The sequence below is a fragment of the Schistocerca cancellata genome, chromosome 2, assembly GCF_023864275.1.
Source record: "Schistocerca cancellata isolate TAMUIC-IGC-003103 chromosome 2, iqSchCanc2.1, whole genome shotgun sequence".
Lineage (NCBI taxonomy): Eukaryota > Metazoa > Arthropoda > Insecta > Orthoptera > Acrididae > Schistocerca > Schistocerca cancellata.
In genome coordinates, this window is record NC_064627.1 from 421,169,654 (window position 1) to 421,191,575 (window position 21,922).

General features: G+C 43.7%; 1 protein-coding gene across 1 annotated transcript in view; it reads right to left on the reverse strand.

Annotated features, from left to right (window-relative positions):
- LOC126154559 (uncharacterized) overlaps positions 1–21,922 on the reverse strand; it is a 132,656-nt gene that overhangs the window by 55,889 nt on the left and 54,845 nt on the right. The window contains exons 3-4 of the mRNA XM_049916152.1: positions 15,909–16,242; positions 8,719–8,897 (exon numbers count right to left, since the gene is read on the reverse strand). Of these exons, the coding sequence (XP_049772109.1) occupies positions 8,719–8,897; positions 15,909–16,242 (513 nt within the window). The remainder of the gene's footprint in view (positions 1–8,718; positions 8,898–15,908; positions 16,243–21,922) is intronic.

Here is a 21,922-nt window from a genome sequence, read left to right on the forward strand (position 1 = left end):
CTGTTGTTCAAGTGATCGTAGCACAATTCATCCTCTATGCCCACTACTTATATTGTAGTTACATCATTTCATTCTTATGTCTATTTTTGTGTGTCTTCTAATAAATTTCACGCTACTCCGTTTAGAGAGTAATGGTCTGAAGATGATCAAACACTGATCAACATCGGACATTCTTTTTAAAATAAAATTATTGTATGCAGCCGAGATTTTTCTGTCATGCAGTAATTTTTAATTTAAAGTTGTGTGTGAGTATTTTTCAGAAATCAGCAAAATTGTAAGAAATAGACCCCAAAACTGCAGATAGTGATGGAAGAACATAGTTATACAATGGAGAACTTACAGAAATGTCGTTAGGAACATACTCTGCTGAAAATTGCAAAAAGAAACGAAATTACATGTCAGGTGTGCAGACTGGCAGAAAACGATTGAGGAATCTGCCTGCCTGTCTAATGGTTAGTCATGAACCTCCCACTATGGTGAACAGAACACAAGTGACAAGTCAGTCTGATGGTTGGGTCGGTGCAGGAATGTCATTTTTTGGGGTGATAAATCATTATACTATTATTGGGTATTAAATAATGGTGATAAATGACAGGTAATTAATAATGGTGAGAAAAGTAACATCATTAATCAGACTAATTGCACAATACAATTGAAGTCATAAGAGCAAGTTGCCGACATTTATAGGACAATTAACTCCTTGTTCCAGGATAACTTTGACCTGTGACCTTGAAAGAGGACAACCGTCTCAGGAGTTTAACCTGTGGCCTTGAAGACAACGGGGACAACTGTCTCAGGACATTGACCCTTGCCCTTGACCTTTGACTTTGCTGATAAGGAGAACAGTAGGCCCCTTGTTCTCACATTCACTTTGCCCTGTTGCTATAAAGTACTACTTTTTGAACAAATGTGCAAAAATTGATAATATAAGTAAAAACGCACTCAGTTGAGTATAAGAGATTTGGCTCAGATTTTTACTACTGAGCAAAAATTTCATAATATATGTGTCATCTGGCAGAATTTCTCTGGCGGTTAGGCAGATATCTGCAATTTCGTTTTTGCTATGTGTAGATGGAGTGCACTCAAACCAATACTGCTCTTCACACTTCATGAGAAGCCCTGCACTGATGGGATATACTGAATTGTTTCGCATTACGCACAAAAATTCGTATGTATTTTTGTTTATCTCCAAAATTAATCTAGTTTGCTATTCTGTTCAATGATACATAGTAGGAGGGACAGCAAAAGAAGAATGACCAGCTCTCCTCCAGCAGTGCTGCATGGATATAGGAGACACACACTGTGGCATGGGTTGCCACACGAGACATGAAGGGGCAAGTCATGCAACGTCTTTAACGTGACAACCACGATTGACGGTATAAAAAAACAGGCTACCCGACTTAGGCTCTGTCAGATCTGAGAGCATTTGGTGCTCATATCTTCCTTACCGAATTGCCTCGTATGGTTTGTCAGTCCACTCCGCGCCGTCTCCTGCCGCTATGCATTAGTGTCACTTAGTCCTGTTGGAGTGTAGGTATTATTCTCGTGTTCATTTAGGTCATTCAACTGAACAGTTCACTATACTAATTTGGGACTATTTTTGATATGGATATGTTAAATTTTATATTTTCTATCATGTTTGTAACAAGAAGCAAATTGAAATTTTCTCCCCGAGTACGGCGTCACATGGAACGCATGACTGACAAGAAAAATGTGAGTTGACCCAAAAATTGCTAATATCGACTGAAACACGAGAAAATATTCATGGTAACGACGCTTAGGAATCACACATCGAACACCGCTACGTTATCTATGATCAGAAAGTGTGTTACATGTGCTATCAGCATACTACGCAAACCAGAGGTTGAAAATACCGCTTCAGCTGTAAAATTCTTTTATCAGACGACCGGTTTCGGGCTCTTATACGCCCTCCCGAGCGCCGGGGTCACAGCACCAAGTTGGACACACCTGAAGATGGGCGTATAAGAGCCCGAAACCGGTCGTGTGATAATAAAAGAATTTTACAACTGAAGCGGTATTTTCGACCTCTGGTATAATGCTCAGTTGCGGATATTCTTCCAGCAGGATTCATTATACTACGCAAAGTTGAAAAAAGCAGTTTCTCACCTCTTCTGTTACAGTTTAATATTATTTCTGAAATTGTGGTAAGCGGCAACCAATCGAGTATTGAAGTTGGTGAGCAGAGCTTCGAAAAGATATGTTCCACATAATCCCTGAGATAACAAGGGCAGTTAAGTGTACCAACTAACACACAATCAGCTTAGTAGCTAATAAATCCAAATTGCTGACAAGAATAATACAGTGGAACATCGCTTAACGAGCACCTCCCATAACGCAAGATTCGCATACCGAGCAAAACAAATTTCAAAAAATCAATCGCTTAACGAGCGATGTTTCGCGTAAGGAGTGACGATTTAGTGTGACGTCACCAGCTGTTCGCGGGCGGATGGTGAAATGTTTAACAATATGAACACCTATGATTGTCGGCAGCGGCATATGAACAATGTCTTTAGTACGTACTGCGGTCTGGGTTTAGCGATCTTTCTGCTTCCATCTTAGTGAAGCTTGTGATCACACATTTTTCTAAATTTGTGTTCACGCGGTATTTTTTGTGTGCACATTATAAGAACATTCGTAGGAAAGTCCCCGAAGATAAAGCCGCAAGAAAACGACCATAAGAGAAAGAAAATGACCTTAGAAATGAAACATATGTGATTGGATCAGTGAAGTGTTTGGTCCATCGGTGAAAATATATTTGCTTTGAATCTCTCGCTTGTTATGGACAACGCTCCTGCCAATTATCCAGGCCGATAAGACCACCACCTTGAATTTCAATTCATCAAGATCCAATTTCGGTCTCCCAACATTACTCCGTTACTCTGACCTGTGGACCAGCAGATTATTTCTAATTTTAAGAAACTCTACACTAAAGCACTCTTCGAGCATTGCTTTGAGTTGACTGAAGCTCTCAATCTCAGAGAGAGTTTTGGAAATATCACTTCAACATTGCTACCTGCGTCAAGATGACCGAAAAGCCGTAGGAAGGCGTTACCAAGAGAACCCTCACTTCTGCTTGGAAGCAGCTTTGGCAGGAGTGTGTTGTTGAATGTGACTCTGAGGCATTTGAGTCAGTCCCTGTGGAGCCTACAATCAACGAGATTATGTCTTTGGCCAAGAGCATGGGACATGGACTGGTAATGAATAACAATATCTATGAGCTTTTGGAAGATCACAGCGAAGAAATGACCACAGAAGAGCTTAGGGAGTTGCAGTGTGTTTCACAGCAGGAAGTTGTCGAGGGGCGTTCGGAGGAGGAGGAGGAGGAGGAGGAGGAGGAGGAGGAGGAGGAGGAGGAGGTGGAGGAGGAGGAGGTGGTGGTAACAGCTAAGCAGTAATCTTCTGGCGCAATAAGAGAAATGCTTGAAGTATGGGAATCAGTTGAATCATACATTGAAAATCGCCATCCGATTAAAGCAGTGGCTATGCGCGCTACAAATTTGACGATGATGTGTCGATTTTTCGCCAAGTGTTGAAGTGTCAGCAGAAGCAAATGACTATAGATAGCTTCCTAGTAAAAAAGAATTAATTACGTATCATGAATAATAAAGTACAGAAAGCTGTACGTAAAATTTTCTTTGAATAAATGGCATGAATAAGAAAAAACTTTTAGCACTTTTTCTGCATTGACCGCCTTACCGTATTTTACATTAATTTATATGGGATAAATTGTTTAGCTTAACGTGTATTTTGCACTATGAATGTGGTGACTAGTTTGGCTGTCGGAAATGTAAAGGTATCTGAGAAGCAGTTCTGACATTGTACTCTATAATGGAAGCAAGACTCGAGAAAAATAAGGTTGTCACAGGATTTTGTGGACGGAGAGAAAGTCTCCAACAATGTAAAGTGGCGAAAGACGTCGGAAATTCTGCGAAAAATATTAGTAAGCTCTAGGGGAAGATATAATATACAGAGTGTACAAGAGCCAAGAGGGAGCAATAAGACAGACCAAAAACGAAGTGTTCAGAGTAAGATGTGAGTAAAACAGGAATGTAGTCTTTCACTCCTGCTGTTCAGTCTGTACATTAAAGAAGCAATGATGGAAATAAAAGAAATGTGCACAAGTGTCATTAAAATTCAGGGTGAAAGAATAGCAGTGATAAGATTTGCTTATGACATTGCGATTCTCAGTCCAAGTTAAGAATTACAGGCCTGTTGAAAGAATGAATAGTGTAATTAGTACATAATATGGATTCAGAGTAAACTGGAGGCAGATGAAAGCAATGAGTAGTAGCAGAAATGAGATTAGGAAGAAGCTTATCACAAGAGTTGATCACACAGTAGAAGTTACGGAATTCTGCTACTTGGAAGAGAACTCTCATGACTGACGAAGCAGGGAGAACACAAAAAGGAGATTAGCACAGCGAAACAGGGCATTTCATGCCAAGAGAAGGTTGCTAGTGTCGGACAGAGGCCATAATCAGAGGAAAAAATTTTCTGAAAATGTATGCTTGGAGCACAGTGAATAGTCAACTATGGGAAAACAGGGAAAGAAGAGAATCAAAGAATTCGAGATGTAGTATTACAGAAGATTACTTAAAATTAGGTGGATTGATAAGGGACAGGATGATACAACATGTGTTAAGATTTCAGGGAATAACTTCCATGGTATCAGAGGGAGCTGTAGAGGGTAAAAACTATAGGGACAGACTGAGATCGGAATACACCAAACAAATAACTGAGGACATATGGTGCAAGTACTACTTTGAGATAAAGAGGTTGGCCAAAGAGAAATTCATGATGGACCACTTCCAGCTAGTCAAAAGACTGACGAAAAAAGGGAAGACTGTTGTTGATACTTTTCGTGCAAGTAACTCCTTAGTTTTACTCTCGAAGATGGAGTGCACTTCAGTCCTCCCATCAAAGAAATACCCTGTTAGTTGCAGCAATTTAACGCAGGCCCTCCACATGGCAGTTGGACACGGTGACCACTCAGCTAAGAAGGCAGAATGTACAGTTTTCCTTCGGTCATTACGTGAATGCGACAGTAGAGAAGATACATAATACTAGGTTCTCTCACGTAGACTGTAAAAGTCTGCGCATATTTAATTTATTCTGACCAAATAGCGATTCTGGAAGCTGGAGACGGAGTTCCGGAGTTCTTTATTAAGTCTCACTTTTGAATTCTTGAGGTAATACTTCCATAGGAACTATACTCCTCTAACAGGTTTCTTTAGATGTCAAATGACAATTTTCAGAGAAGTAGCTTTATTAGTACTCTAATAATAGCTTATTTTAAAAAATCGTTCACCACTATTTTACCCCTTAGTGGTTAAAATTCCAAAAGTGCTTAAGTATGTATTTTTTCTGAATGAGAAACCAAATACCGATTTTCGTAGTTCAACGAAGGAAGATCAGAAAGTAACGCACAATAATTTTACTACAAAAACGTTTAATAGACAACAAAACAAAATAAAATCACAAATGAACTTACATATTTTACCTACTTTTCTACATAATCACCAACGTTTTCAGCACGTTTCTCCCACTGTGTACCAGTTTCAGTATGTCGTGTTCGTAGAAGTTCGCTTGGTTGGAGGATAGCCATCTGTGGACCGCTGATTTCACTCCCACATCTGTCGCAAAGCGTTGGCCAATCAGGAATTTCGTTATGGGACCAAACAGACGAAGGTCCGACAGTCTAAGATCCGGACCTCAGGGTGGGTGCTGGAGCACCTCCCATCCAAATTTGGGAATTTTCTCATGAGCAGGAGCAGCAACTTGGGTGCGATCGTTGTCATTAATTCTGACACTGTCAGCATTAATGTTGTGGCGTTTGTCATAAAGGGCATGAAGCAACTTAATGAAGGTTGCAGCATTCGCAGTGGAGCCGTGTTCAGCAAATTTTACCAAAAACACACCGTGTATATCCCAGAACACTGTCACAAGCATTTTCCTAGAAGATTGCGTCACCATTTTTTACTGGGAAACCAGCATGTTTCAACTCCATAGAATTCTGCTTGGTTTCGTGTGGGTAGAGGTATGCTCCACGACTCACCACCAGTGATGATTCCGTTCAGAAAGTCATGCCCTTCTATGGCCTAACGCAGTAAGTGGTCCAAGCTTATTCGTTGGGGCTTTTCTGTCAGGTTTTTAGGCAACCAGCGAGCACTAACTTTAGGATATTTCAATGTACCATGAACAATATCGTACACCGCGCCATAGGAAATTTTGAATTGCTGCGATAAGGTTCAAAGATGCAAAGGCCAGTCGTTCAAAATTGCTACTTCAATGGCTCCGACATTCTGAGGGCTTTAGCTGTTACCGGCTGCCCAGAGAGTGGCGAATCACCAAGGTTCACACGGCCCTCTTGGAAGAATGCACACCACTTCCAGTCATTCCTATGGTCCATACAGTCGTCCCCATATATGGCACACATGTCCCTGTGAATTTCACTCTCATGATACCCTTTGGTCCAGAAATATCAAACTAGACTTCACTGCTCTTCACGTGTTAATGACAAACATGCGCACCATGTTTGTTTCGTAGTTCAGGCTTCTTTCGCTAGAGATGAACACGAAAACAAGATACCTTCTGCAACACAAGCTTCAAACTATATCGTCGTATTTCAGTATTCCAGATGCAATACCAAATGAGAAAAAAATTGTGTTTCTTTCTGATCCTCCCTTGTAGCTTGAAGACTGCCCTAATAGGAACATATTTTCAAAATGATTATAAAGAATCCGCCTCGATTGCAAATAGAAACCGGATGTTGACCAAGGTTTCAGCGTAGGTAACCACGCCTTCTTCGGAACACACTAAAACTACAAACTGCCTAAAGAGGCATGGTCCAACATTAATACAGAACGCCCAAAAGGGCAAAAGACCCGCATACAACGTAAAACGGTACGTGTGTACCATGTCAATAGCCGTACTTAGCTCAAACGTCATAAGCGTGCTTCCCCACCCCAGCCAACGTTCGGTGGGCCGCGGGCTCACAGGAAAACGACTATTGACATGGTACACACGTACCGTTTGTTTTACATTTTATGCGAGTCTTTTGTCCTTTTTGGGCGTTCTGTATTAATGTTGGACCATGCCTCTTTAGGCAGTTTGTAGTTTTAGTGTATTCCGAAGAAACCTAGGTCAACATCCGGTTTCTACTTGCAATCGAGGCGAACACACTAAATCATTAAATTATTCACGATTGCTGACGCGTTGCAATGTTAAAAGTTCTCATATTTTTAGAAAATTTCATCCTCATTTCAATCTTTTTGGGGAATTTCGAAAAATCCCTTCTTAAAAGATGCCTATACTACAACATCAACAGACACTCCAAATTTCAAGTTTCTGTCCTTAGCGGTTTGTGCTGGGCAATGACGATTCAGTCAGGACATTTCCTTTTACATGCGAGATACACTGGTCAGTCAGAACATTATGATCACCGATCTACTATCAACATAAGCCCCTCCAGGCGAAAGAAACGTCACCTGGCAGGGAATGACACGCACAGGTTATGTAGTATCAGTGAGCGTGCTATCCTTGGGTAGAATAAGGAATGCTCGCGATTTATCGGAATCTGACTCAGGACAGATGCTAGTGGCCCAGAGGCTCGGCACGAGCATTTCGGAAGCCGCACGACGTGTCAGGTGTTCGGAGAGTGCTGTGGGGAGCGTCCTCGATACGTGGCGAAACCTAAGTGAAACAGCGTTCCAATGTCGTGGGGTTCGGCGGCAATCCCTCTTTACACGTGTCGGATGTGATAGGCTGGGCAGATTGGTAAAACAGGACAGGTGGCGAACTGTGGGCGAACTAACATCAGGCTTTAATGCTACACAGAGTACAAGTGCACAGTGCACCGAATACTCCTAATGATGGGTTTCCGCATCAGACGATCCATGCATGTGCTAATGTTAACTCCATGACATCAGCAACTATGATTGAAATGGGCACGTTACCATTGCACTGGACGTTGGCGATGTGGCAAAGCCTTGCATGGTCTGATGAATCCCTATACCTCCATCATGCCAATGGGAGGAGGCGTATCCGTCATCTTCCAGGGGAACAGCTCCTCGACATCTCTACTGCGGGACAGAGACAAGCTGACAGTGACTCCATTATGTTCTGGGGAACATTGACGTGGGCATCCATGAGTCCAGTGGAGCCCGTAGAAGGCACCATGGTAGCCAGGAAGTATCTTACACTGGCTGCAGACCACATACACTCGTTCACGACGATCATGCTTCCTGATGGTAGTGGCATTTTTCAAAAAGATAATGCGGAATGTCAATGTCAGGAGTGTGATAGAGTAGTCCGAGGAACACAGTGCACAGTGGCAAGTTCAAATTGATGTGCTGCCCCCTCCCCCCCCCCCCCCCCCCCATCTCGCCAGATCTGAACCTGATGGAACACGTTTGGGGTGTGATTGAACATTGCGGCAGAGCTCATCGTTCATCCTTGTAATTTATGGGAATTTGGTGACTTATGTTTGCAGATGTGGTGCCAACTCCATCCAGCGGCCTACAGAGGCCTCACTGCTTCCATGCCACGAGGCGTCACTACTTACCCATGCCAAAGGTGGACATACCAGCTACTGGGGTAGGTGGTCATAATGTTCTGGATGATCAGCGTATGTCTCGTATAGGGATTGGGTACCGACTGCGATGCAGCGCACGGTGATCTGCAGACGCAGTGACGCACCTGCCTGCCTGGCCTTGAGCTCGTCAGCTAGGTCTGGCAGCGCGGCCAGCCGCTCCCTGTCCAGAGGGGTGAGGCCTTTCCCAGATACCGCCGTGTGCTTGATGAAGGAGCGACGCGCAGACTCCAGCTCTGCCTCCAGCAGGCTGGACCTGGCCGCGCCCACGATAGACATGTTGGAACTGCAAAACAACAGTAAGCGTGAATACACACACACACACACACACACACACACACACACACACACACACACACACACTTTCTGTAAATGTAAATGGAGGTGTCACATAATTTAGGAACAAAAGTCGTGAATAGCTACTAAAATTGAAAGGCGCTTTACTACCACTTGTTTTCTGTCCTCACATGAACTAACAGTCTTGAAATTTTGTATACGCCCGATTTTGTGAAGACTACAGAGGCACCAGCTCAGCTCACTGCCCTCAAGATCTGCTTTTTCAAACAATGTGAAAGTCATTTTTATTAAATTGGGATATATAACTATCGAGATTTTACGAACTATCGAAATTCTGGAATAATTGCAGGACAGCGACTTCTATTAATCAGTACAACTAACGACCAGCCAAAGTCGCAAATTTCACTTTTTATTTACTAAGTGACTAATTTCGGGCCAGTACCCATCTTTAAATCATCCTGAAATAGTCGAAATGGTATTTCCAAAAATGCAAAACATGTCAAAAATTCCGAAATTCGGCTGTCTGTCACGAATATTTGAAAATAGGTTCCAGCTCGAAAGTAGTCTTTGAGTAAGAAAAAGAAGTGAAATTCGCAACTTTGGCTGGTTTTTCGTTGTAATATCGAGATTTTGTTAATCAGTCCAGCACTTGTAAATAGACATTTCAATACATGCGGTTAAAATAATACTGGTTCAATTTTCTTGCTAATTTCAATTATTGACGAAATTAACTGGATTATTGAACTACTATGCGGTGTTCGGAACAAATATTTCACTTTCTCATTATAATTTGCGTTTAGTACAATTCCATTTATTTCCTCAGAAATCAGTTTTCCCCACTCTGCACAGTAGCCATTTACAGTACAGACATTCTCATTATTCGCCGTAAATGTCGCATATCATCTCGGAGCCGTTTTTTGTCGACAGGAAACTGCCACAGTTCACCAAAAGACCAACACTGGTAAACTGGATGAGCAGTAAGCTATTTCCTGGTCAAGGGGCAGTCAGGGCTTCAGTAACTGAAACCTTTAAAGTACATTATGGTACATGTGAATTTATCCTATTAAAAGAATTGAACATGAGAAGGATTACGGCGAATGCTCTAAGACCATCAGGAGCAACTTCACGTGCACGTCTGCAGGCAACTTTAAGAACTGCTTCGAGACGATCCATACTTTCAAATGACGTAATTGGTGACGTCAGTTTCTTTTATGGCTATGAATAAGCAGCAATAGTCACAATGGAAGACTCCTTCAACTAGGCCAAAAATGGACAAGTGAAGAATAATAATTCTTTATGTTGATGGGATCGTTCATAAGGAGTTTCCCTCATGGCCAGAAGGGCAGAGTGTTACGGGCAGCGATCAGAAACTAAGGTCACAGGCCGATATTCTTGGAGTTGCATCCGTTACAAAGAAATTAGTAATTTTGCTACAAGTGGTTGGTAACTATAGCATTCAGCCACTTCACAGCTACAGCGCTAGTTATAGATAAACACGAATGGTGACATTTGGAAAACTGGTCTCGTGAAAAAATTCGCTCAGTTATTCATAAATTCACTGGCAGCTGATAGAGATTTATGGAGACACTGTAGTCTCATCAGCATGTTGCAGGATATTGTCAAAAGTTGGCAGCCAGTAGAGAAAACGCCACCGAGAGCAATGCAATGGCCGACCCAGCACAGCAACATATTTCAACACAGCTCACGTGGAGGGTCTGATTCAGGGCAACAGTAGAATTACATTATGCCTTATGATGGGAGAATTCGAAACGTCTTTAGAAGTATTCGTCACATTGTTCACAATATTCTGGAGCATGGAGAAGTTTGTTCAAATGTGTGTGAATTCCTAAGCGACCAAACTCCTGAGGTCATCGGTCCCTAGACTTCCACACTACTTTTACTTATGCTAAGAACAACAAACACTCCTGCCCGAGGGAGGACTCTAATCTCCCTCGGGAGGAGCCGCGCAATCCGTGACATGGCACCTCAAACCGCGCGGCAGAAGTTTGTTCCCCATGGGTTCCATGAAATCTGACAAACCAACACAAGGAGAAGCGCCTGGGGGCAAAGCTGCAACTTTTGCTACAGTTCTCCACAAAAGGGAACAGTATTTTTCACTGCACTATTATGGGTGATGAATCATTGATCTACCTCTACTACCTCAGCACACTAAGTGGCTGTTAATGAAGTGGCACACCCCTCCTCTCCAAAGACAAAGCAGTTTAATGGGACACCGTCTGCTGGAAAGGTTATGGCCACAATATTTTAGAAAGAGTGGGGTTCATACTTGTGGAGTTTTTGGAGAAAGCGAAGACAGTGACTGCTGACTGATACTGCAAAAACTTGATTGGTTGAAGAAACCAGGGGAAAACGCCCAGGATTCTCTCCGAGGGCATTATCTTCCTTCACGACAATGCGCGGTCTCAAGTAGCCAAGAAGACTACCATGCTCTTGAAGCAGTTTCACTGGGACATCATGGACCACCCCCCTCCAGCCCAGACCTCATTCCAAGCCACTTTCACCTTCTTTCTCACCAATAAGGCCAACGATTCGCTTCATACGAGGTGGTGAAACAATTCATGACAACATGGGTGAACATGCAAGGACAGGATTTTTATCGGGAGGGTATATTCAAACTCCTCTCACAAAACGGAAAATGCTTAGAGCTATATAGAAAAATAACGTACTGTATGTACTATCAGCTGGCTGTGTTGGTTGTATGATATCAAATGCACACGTTTCACCGCAAGAGAGGCGCTCTGCATCGCGGTGTAGCTTGCTCGCCAGGTTTCGAGAGGGTGCGTTTCTGGATGAGGTATCGAATATATTGCTTCCCCCTACTTATACCTCCCGAGGAGATCACGAATGTAAAATTAGAGAGATTAGAGCGCGCACAGAGGCTTTCAGACAGTCGTTCTTCCCGCGAACCATACGCGACTGGAACAGGAAAGGGAGATAATGACAGTGGCACGTAAAGTGCCCTCCGCCACACACCGTTGGGTGGCTTGCGGAGTATAAATGTAGATGTAGATGTAAGCTTTACAAGCTTAGTTTCGTATCACCCCTCATACATAGCGAAGGCCTAAGGCGTTGGAGGGAGGACATGACGAAATGTCCAGAAGTGTAGTACGAACGATTCCATGACAGTGCACGATCACGTATGGTCTACATCACATAAGAAGTTCTGACTAAAACAGGATAACAGTTGTTTCCCACTGGCTTTACTACGGTGATTAACAGGCACCTTTTTTCCGTATATTTTGACAATGATCACTGTTATAAATATTAACCCCGCCAAGTCATGTCGATAGTTCATATTCCCTGACTGAAAATCTGGAAAAGTTTTCGTATAATAATCGATATTACTCTCGATAGTCTTTTTATACGTTCGTGCCTCTATGGAAAGGTCGTAGTTTATCTCAAGGGAAGAAGAGGAGCGTAGAAAGACTGATACAGTCTTTCCGTGTGGAGAGGTCGTGAGGAGGAGAGGAGGAGGAGGAGGAGGAGGAGGAGGAGGAGGAGTGTTTGCACGTTTGCCAGTGCTGGCAACCCACAGATCCAGTTGCCTTGCACCTATCAGCAGTTACGGTACGAAGATTCACGAAAGTGAATTATGTAGACATCCATGTTTAAACAAGTGAAGTATGCCAGTTTCTTTTATACTTGCATGAAGTGACAATTTATAGAATAGCAATATGCATATACACAGATGGCGATAGTATCACATACACAAGGTATGAAAGGTCAGTGGAATGGCAGAGCTGCCACTTGCACTCAGATGATTCATGTGAAAAGGTTTGCGGTGTGATTATGGCCACACGATGGGAATTAACAGACTTTGAACATGGTATGACAATTTGGGATAAATGCATAGGACATTCCATTTCGGAAATCGTTAGGAAATTCAACATTCCCAGATCCTCAGTGTCAAGAGTGTTCCGAGTATACTGCATGTCAAGCATTACCTCTCACCGCCCACAACGTAGTGGCCGACGGCCTTCACTTAATGACTGAGGGCAGCAGAGTTTGCACAGAGTTGTCAGTGCTAACAGACAAGCAAAACTGTGTGAAATAACCGCAGGAATCAATGTGGGACGTACGACAAATGTTTAGGACAGTGCGGCGAAATTTGGCGTTAATGGACTACGGCAGCAGAAGTTGTATTACACGTTTATTACTTTATAAATAAATAAAAAATACTATTTTAAATTCAGTGCATTAGTATTTGTAAAATGACTTTCATATAGTGTTCATTAAGAAATGAATATCATTCCACTTGGGACCTGTGGAATGGTACATTAGCTTATTTGTTTTAGTTGTAAATATTTGTCATGTATTATTGTTTTTCTGACATGTTCTACATCCTGGAGGACTGCCTCACTACGGATCAATTGGAATGAAAGTAAATCTAATCTAACAGTACGACATCGTTCGCAGTGCCTCTCCTGGACTCTTGACCAATCTGTTGGAGCCTAGACGACTGGAAAACCGTGGCCTTGCCAGATGAGTCCCGATTTCAGTTGGTGAGCTGGTGGTAGGCTTAGAGTGCGGCGCAGATCCCAAAAAGCCACGTATCCAGGTTGTCAACAAGGCACTGTGCAAGCTAGTGGTGGCAGCACAATGTTGTGAGCTGTGTTTATGTAGTACGGATTAGGGTCCTCTGGTCCAACTGAACCGACCAGTGAGTGGTAACGGTTATGTTCGGCTATTTGGAGACCATTTGCAGCCATTCATGAACTTCATATTCCCAGACAGCAATGCGACATGTCACTGAGCCACAACGGCTCGCGATTGGCTTACGAACATTCTGAACAAATGCGAACGAATGATTTGGCCTCCCTTATCACCCGACGTGAATCCCATCTAACATTTGTGGGACGTAATGGAAGTCAGGTAGTTCAAAAAAACTTGCACTGACAGCTCCTGCAGAATTGTGGACGGCTCGAGAGGCAACATGGTTTAATATTTCTGCAGAGAACTTCCAACCACTTGCTGAGTTCGTGCCATGCCGAGCTGCTGCACTACGCTGGGCGAAAGAAGGTCCACACGATATTAGGAGGTATCGAGCGACTTGTCACGTCAATATATATCTCCATTGACACCCACTCCAAGAAAATGCAATTTTGTCACAGAGTTTAAATTCCTAACTACTAAATCTTCTTTAAACCTCCCCTAAAATGGTCAGATGTTGGTCATCTCCTTTAAAACCATGATCAGATATTGGTCACCCTTCTATTTATTCACCAAAAAGCTCTTCTATTTATTCACCAAAAAGCTCTTCTATTTATTCACCAAAAAGCTCTTCTATTTATTCACCAAAAAGCTCTTCTATTTATTCACCAAAAAGCTATATGTGACTACTTCCTCCATCCAAAGATGAAAATAAATTTGAAATACACTACAGGCCATTAAAATTGCTACACGACGACGATGATGTGCTACAGACGCGAAATTTAACAGACAGGGAGAAGATGCTGTGATATGCAAATGATTAGCTTTTCAGAGCATTCACACAAAGTTCGCGCCGGTGGCGACACCTACAACTTCCAGACATGAGGAAAGTTTCCAACCTATTTCTCATACACAAACAGCAATTGACCGGCGTTGCTGGTGACCCGTTGTTGTGATGCCTCGTGTAAGGAGCAGAAATGCCTACCATCACGTTTCCGACTTTGATAAAGGTCGGATTGTAGCCTATCGCGATTGCGGTTCATCGTATCGCGACATTCCTGCTCGCGTTGGTCGAGATCCAATGACTGTTAGCAGAATATGGAATCGGTGGGTTCAGGAGGGTAATACGGAACGCCGTGCTGCATCCCAAGGGCCTCGTATCACTAGCAGTCAAGATGACAGGCATCTTATCCGCATGGCTGTAACTGATCGTGCAGCCACGTCTCCATCCCTGAGTCAACAGATGGGGACGTTTGCAAGACAGCAACCATCTGCACGAACAGTTCGACGACGTTTTCAGCAGCATGGACTATCAGCTCGGAGACCATACCATGGCTGCGGTTACTCTTGACGCTGCATCACAGACAGAACGCCTGTGATGGTGTACTCAACGACGAACCTGGGTGCACGATGGCAAAATGTCATTTTTTTGGATGAATCCAGGTTCTGTTTACAGCATCATGATGGTCGCATCCGTGTTTGGCGACATTGCGGTGAACGCACATGGGAAGCGTGTATTCGTCATCACCACACTGGCGTATCACCCGGCGTGATGGTATGGGGTGCCATTGGTTACACGTCTCGGTCACCTCTTGTTCGCATTGACGGCACTTTGAACAGTGAACTTTACATTTCAGATGTGTTACGACCCGTGGCTCTACCCTTCATTCGATCCCTGCGAAACCCTACATTTCAGCAGGATAATGCACGACCGCATGTCGCAGGTACTGTACGGGCCTTTCTGGGTACAGAAAATGTATGACTGCTGCCTTGGCCAGCACATTCTCCAGATCTCTCACCAATTGAAAACGTCTGGCCAATGGTGGCCGAGCAACTGGCTCGTCACAATACGCCAATCACTACTCTTGACGAACTGTGGTATAGTGTTGAAGCTGCATGCGCAGCAGTACCTGTACACGCCATGCAAGCTCTGACTCGATGCCCAGGCGTATCAAGGCAGCTATTACGGTCAGAGTTGGATGTTCTGGGTACTGATTTCCAGGATCTATGCACCCAAATTGCGTGAAAATGTAATCACATGTCAGTTCTAGTATAATATATTTGTCCGATGAATACTCGTTTATCATCTGCATTTCTTTTTGGTGTAGCAATTTTAATGGCCAGTAGTGTATTTAGATTTCAAAAGCGGTAAAATACGTGGATCGGTGTATTCGCTCCCAAGGAGACTGCTTTAAAAGTCATTATTTAAAATAAGACCTAGGTAAGATTAATAATTTTAATCCAGTAGAGTGTCGTAGTAAACGCGTGTTGCAAAAGTCCATGTAATTGTGCGGAGAAAGGAGGGAGACGTGAATGGTACATAACTAACCTAGCGAGCTGCACCCGTATCCAGTGGACGTCTTCGGCCAGTGCGGTGAGCGTGCTGAGGATGGCGTCGGTGGTGTCTGCACGGTGCTGCCTCTGTGGCTGGGGCTGGGAAGTAGCGGCCAGGACTGCGTCCAGGGGGTTCCCCACGTCCATCTCGCGGCCGACGCGCTGGTCCTGCACCGCGAGCTGCGCCATCCCCGCTGCCGCCACAGGGCTGTTCATGGCCGCCACGGTCTGCTGCAGCAGGCCAGGTCGCAGCTGCTTCAGGACGAGGGAGCCCGTGCCGTTCCGGCGCAGGAACGATCGCGCGCTCTCGTCCCGTGGCTCTGCCTCCTCTGTAATACCACAGTCGGCGCTTCAGACATTTCGTTCCACTAGCTACCTAAGCAGACATTTGATAAACTCCAAACCCATCCTACTTTTAGTCTTTAGCGAAGTAGACGTTGCGCAGTGGCAGCAAGGGAGGCCGGGCCGCTTCACTTTTCTGTGCAGCACGGGTAGTGGTGGTGGTGGTGGTGGTGGTAGTGATGGTGGTAGCAGTAGCAATAATTATTTTTACAATGAACCTTTATGCACATATGTCAGTGGGCGCAAATGGCGTCAGCTGATTTTATTCTTTCTAAACCGCCAGCACTAGAGAGCAAGACAAACTGCGAAAGCTTAAACTTAGCCCTACGCTAGGGTAACCGGACGTCGCATATTTTACAAGAACGTCCCTTGTTTAGATTAAGTGTCCCGTTGTCCCGACAAAATACCTACGGGACGTATAGTGCTCAGTTTTTCATCAATCTTTCAGTATATTTTGAAATAGCGTGTATCTGAATAACGTGTACCATAACTTAAGCAAATGAAGAGCAAATGTGATCACACCCAAATAATTAAACCAAACTGAACGAGGTCTGTCACTAATGCTACTGCAGAACGTGGGTTTTCGATCATAAAAGGTTCTTGAATTGATGAAAACAAGAGGTTTAATGTTTAAGCCATTAAGGAAATAGTTACAACTAAGACTAATTTTCGAGATACTTCATGTGTTGATTTTTATAAAACTCAGTTTCAAAATATTAGACTCATGAATGGCCTACATTCTCCTGCAAAATAAAACAGAAAAGATTTTTCAGAAACAACCCACGACGAAACTTCAACTGAGACTGAAAAATATGTAGCCTATGCAAATAATGATTTTCCACCCTAGTTAAAGACATCGTTGTGTGTCTTTTTTTAGCCTGTGTCAAACTATTTACTCGATTAGTGATGCAAGGTATTTTGATAACATTTTCAGTTCGAATTTTAAGATAATGCTACGATGACCTATGTGGTTGTAGCATGTACCAAGTATTTTAACACGAGTCTAGATGAAGTATCAACAAAAGTTTCCACAAAATGTCGATTCATTCCAGCTTCTGATTTGGGTCCCATATTTTGATTTTGTAAATCTGGTGACCGTACCCTCGGTAGACGGAGGCGCGGAGCAAATGACGAGAAAGAGGAGGAGATTAGTGTTTAACGTCCCGTCGACAACGAGGTCATTAGAGACTGATCACATGCTCGGATTAGGGAAGGATGGGGAAGGAAATCGGCCCTGCCCTTTCAAAGGAACCATCCCGGCATTTGCCTGAAGTGATCGTGGGAAATCACGGAAAACGTAAATCAGGATGGCCGGACGTGGGATTGAACCATCGTCCTCCCGATTTAGAGTCCAGTGTGTTAACCAATGCGCCACCTCGATCGGTAAATGACGAGGCGGCTAGGTACATGCCGGGTAAACGCTCAGTTGCCGTGGTAACCATGACATCACTACTAGAAACAAAGAGGGGGAATACAGGCTGTCTTAGTCGTGCTGTTCTGCGCTTCTGTGGCATGCGAGACAAGTAGCTGTAGTGCCGGCTCTAGGTTTATATTACGTTGTCCCATGGGCAATAGGTGTCCTGCGTGCAGTGAATATGGATTAAGCCCTTTCTTGCACAAGTACTGATGTAACGCTTTGGAGTGAGGACATTGTTGCTTCCTTGCAGTAGCTGTCATTCTGAAGGATGTGTGAAACTGAACGGTATGAAAACCTGAAGAAAGGACGTCCAACAGTGGCGCTACACTTTCATCAGAAAGGTAAGCTCAAAACCCGTGCATTCAATTCCAATTCTAACTAAACGCTTTTTAAAAAACGATCGTAATTTTAAACATTTTATTTGAGTAATGTCTAGTGTCATAGTACATGGAGCAATGAGTAAAACGAAGGTAATTGTTTAATGTCTCGTTGATATTCATGTTTTTCGAGAAACCTGGGGACAAGAACAGCGGAAGTAAATTGGTAGGACACGTTCCGCGGTATCAAGGAATAGTTAATTAAGTGATGGAGTGGGTGCGCCCACACGTTCTCATGTCGCCAGGGTGAAATATTTTCCCCATTCTTGTTATTTATAAAGGATAAAGATACTCTTATCTACTTTATCTTACTCGTTTCTACAGTGCAATTTTTAGTTCCCAGTCAAAGTTACAAAACAGTTAATAATATACTTTACGTTTCAGCCATTTATGCCATTTTCTATCGGTTCCACCGTAAACCCTATTCTTCCAGTTAATTGTTTTCCTGCTCTCAAAAATTTCGCGCGGGTAACGTTTCCCATGTTTTCCACTTTTGAACTATGATGCATGCTGAAGATCGATTTTCAGATCGATTTATGTGGAAACTACATTGTGTTTGCACCCTTATTTGACATATAGGATGTGCATAACATAGAACTGTACATACAAATTTTTCCAACTCGTAGCAGGGATGGTACAGCAGCCAGCAACATGCGACGAGAAAAAAAAAGTGTTGATTTCATGGTTTTAATTATTTATCTACTAGTGACGCGTTTGGCCCGATTCAGGCGTCTTCATACTGGCTGATATTAAATGGTGTATGTCGAGCATACAAAACGTCCCAGTCAATAATTGCCCTAGTCAAATATTCTGAAACATTGCACGGTATCTTTGCTGAGGTATACAGCTTAGTCCAATGAATACGAAACAGGACCAGGCCTATGTAGATCTGTCGCCATGTTGTATGTGTAGTTTGCTCATATATACATGCTTCGAAAACAATACTATTACCGACTATAACCAAAAAAGGTCTTATAGAAGTATTAGGAATCTCATTTGGGCTGCCAATCACTTCAGTTCCTAAAGGCTTCTGGTAATATTTGTAGCGTGTCACACCCATAAATCGAAAAACAATCAGGAAGCTTAACACACATTTGTTTACGATTCTGTAAAATACTGCACCACGTAAGTTACTTGGTTAGTGTTCTGTAAAACATAGCTCCAGACGTAGTGGAACACCATTGTGTATGCTGTTATCAAGCATGGAATGAGTAGTTACTGTTCGTGAGCAACTGGAAATCGCCCTGACTATTGTCTAGCAATTGGAAGCCGCTGTGAATGGGTGTGTTGTTACCGAGAGTTATGCATTAGAGGTACCAAACGTACCTCAAGTAGTGTCATCTCCTGTGGATACTGTCTCCTGCAGCAAATACAGCATGTATCACTATTTGTCCACTTGACTAAGTGGCATGTCTATGGTAAATGTAGGCATCCAGTTGAGGGGAGACAGGGACCAAGAGGAATTGGGATGTTAAACTCTTCTCCATAACCAGCAAGTTCGAAGTGCTGTCTCCCACTGAAACCGAAACTGAGCCAGTGAGACTGACTTCACCTCTTGGGAAGCGTGCTGCCATGTCAAGGGGAGACAAACCTAAACAGTCGAGTCTGTTAATCGTCGGACATAGGAGAATATTGGCACCCTTTATGGAAATGGCAGAAGGTGATGGGAAGAACACACAGTGTGTATGCATTGGGGCCTCATTCAACATGCTGAAGAGGCTATGCCGGCAGCCATAGAGAGAACAGGATGTAACCAACTGCAAACTGTGACGCACTTAGGAACAAATAGTACCTGTCATCTGGACTCTGGGGTCATACTTTCATCATTCCAGCGGCTAACAGAGAAGACTGAGAATACCAGCCTTGCTCGCAAAGTTTCAACGAAACAATCTGCAGCATTTTCCCAAGAACATATCGTGGTGGCTCCCCTGTTCTCAGTAGAGTGGAAGGTTTGAACCAGAGATATCGAAAGTTACGTGACTAGATATGCTGTGACTTCCTGGACCTGCGCCACATTGTTACCAACTACAAGGTCCCCTATATGAGTAATAATAAAATTCTAACAGCGAATATTGTTTATGTACAAACAAAGGTAGGGATATCGCCTTTGACTAGTAATAAAAACGTTCTGGGTCCTGGGTTCGAACCCCGCCGCTGTTTAAATTTTGAATGAAATTCAGCAATGGCTCACGAAGTCTTCCAGCACAAGAAGTCACTCTCACGCTTCTAACGGCCTTGTCAAAGAGGTTGAAGGAGAGGACAGAGGTTCAGAGCACGCTTGTCCTTGGGGTGGCAAACTGCTCCTAAAAGGCGGAAGAATCAGCAATAACCAACACGAGGATGCAGGAGAGGACAGAAACCACTGAATTATAGGCACACCATATATATCCACAGGACATGTGGCCTTTAATTGAAAGTGTAATGAAAACCTCTCGACTGGTGGAAGATTGCAGACTAGTGTCCCTTTCGGATTTCCGGGAGCGGGGGAGGGGGGGGGGGGGAAGAGACTGCAAATTGGTCAATGGGGTGGGGGGGGGCAGTGACCATGAGAAAAGGATTGAATAACTAGCGAAGGTGTAACATTCCATGATTCGGGGTGTGCATGTCAGAAGTCTGAACGTAGTAGGGAAACTAAAAACACTGGAAAATAAAATGCTAAGCCTCAATCTAGATTACATTGGCAGTCAGTGAAGTGAAATAGAAAGAAGACAAGGATTTCGGGCCAGACAGAGTAATTTCAATAGCATCAGAATATGGTATAAAGGGAATAGGAGTAACAGAGTGAGTTACTGTGAACAGTTTAGTTTCTTGGTATTGTTTTGCTTTAGGGCGCAGGAAACAACTGGGATCATACGCCCCCACATCAAAACAATAGAACACAAAGACAGAAGAGTTAAAAAACCACTATACATCAGTTCCAATTAACATAACAGAAGACAACTAGAAACAGGCAAGTGGAAAAAAGGCCCATAAAGGCACCATACAGAAAAGGGTCCAAAACTAAAAATTAAATGGCCTTCGCCATACTGCTTTGGCGGATAAAAAGTAAAACGCGGTCGACAGCTTGTGCGTCATTTGCTAAAACGGCCGATAACTCAGGCGGCAAACCTAAGCAGGAACGTAAACAGTTAAAAAAATGGGCACACCATCAGGAAGTGGCGGACAGTTAAAACTTGGGTACCGCCACTTACCAAATGACGATGGCTAAAAAGGCAGTGCCCAATACGCAGCCTAGTTAAAATGACCTCCCCCGGGCGGGTGAGTCGGAAGGAGGTCGTTGAAGCCACTGCGGGAGGCTTAATGAGCCGGAGATTATTCCCGTGATGCCAGGACCATTGGCGATGCCAAAGGGACACCACCAACTGACAGTGCAACACAGAGATCGGAGGTAATATAGGAACCCACAGGCTGAGGTATGAGGACTGCAGCCTTGGCAGCAGTGTCAGCAGCGTCGTTTCCTGGCAGACCGACATGACTAGGACCCCACAGAAACATCACACTGGCCCCACCAAGAGTGAGCAAATGACAGTTTTCCTGGCTCTGCTGCACTAAGGGATGGGCGGCGTACAGCGCACATAGACTTCGAAGGGCGTTGAGTGAGTGAGTGAGCAGAGAACACAGTTGGACAGTCTGTGTAGTCAGATGTACTCTGTGGCCTGATACAGGGCAAAGAGCTCGGCTGTACATACTGAGCAGTGTGCCAGAAGCCGATCGATATCGAAAGACACGGGTGCCAATGACAAAGGCACACCCGACTCCACGATCAGTCCGAGAGCCAGCAGCGTATACAAAGGCGCTATCGCAAAGTCCCATGCAAAGGTCGTGAAACTGAAGGCGATAGATCGAGGCTGGAGCAGTGCCCTTAGGAAGCGA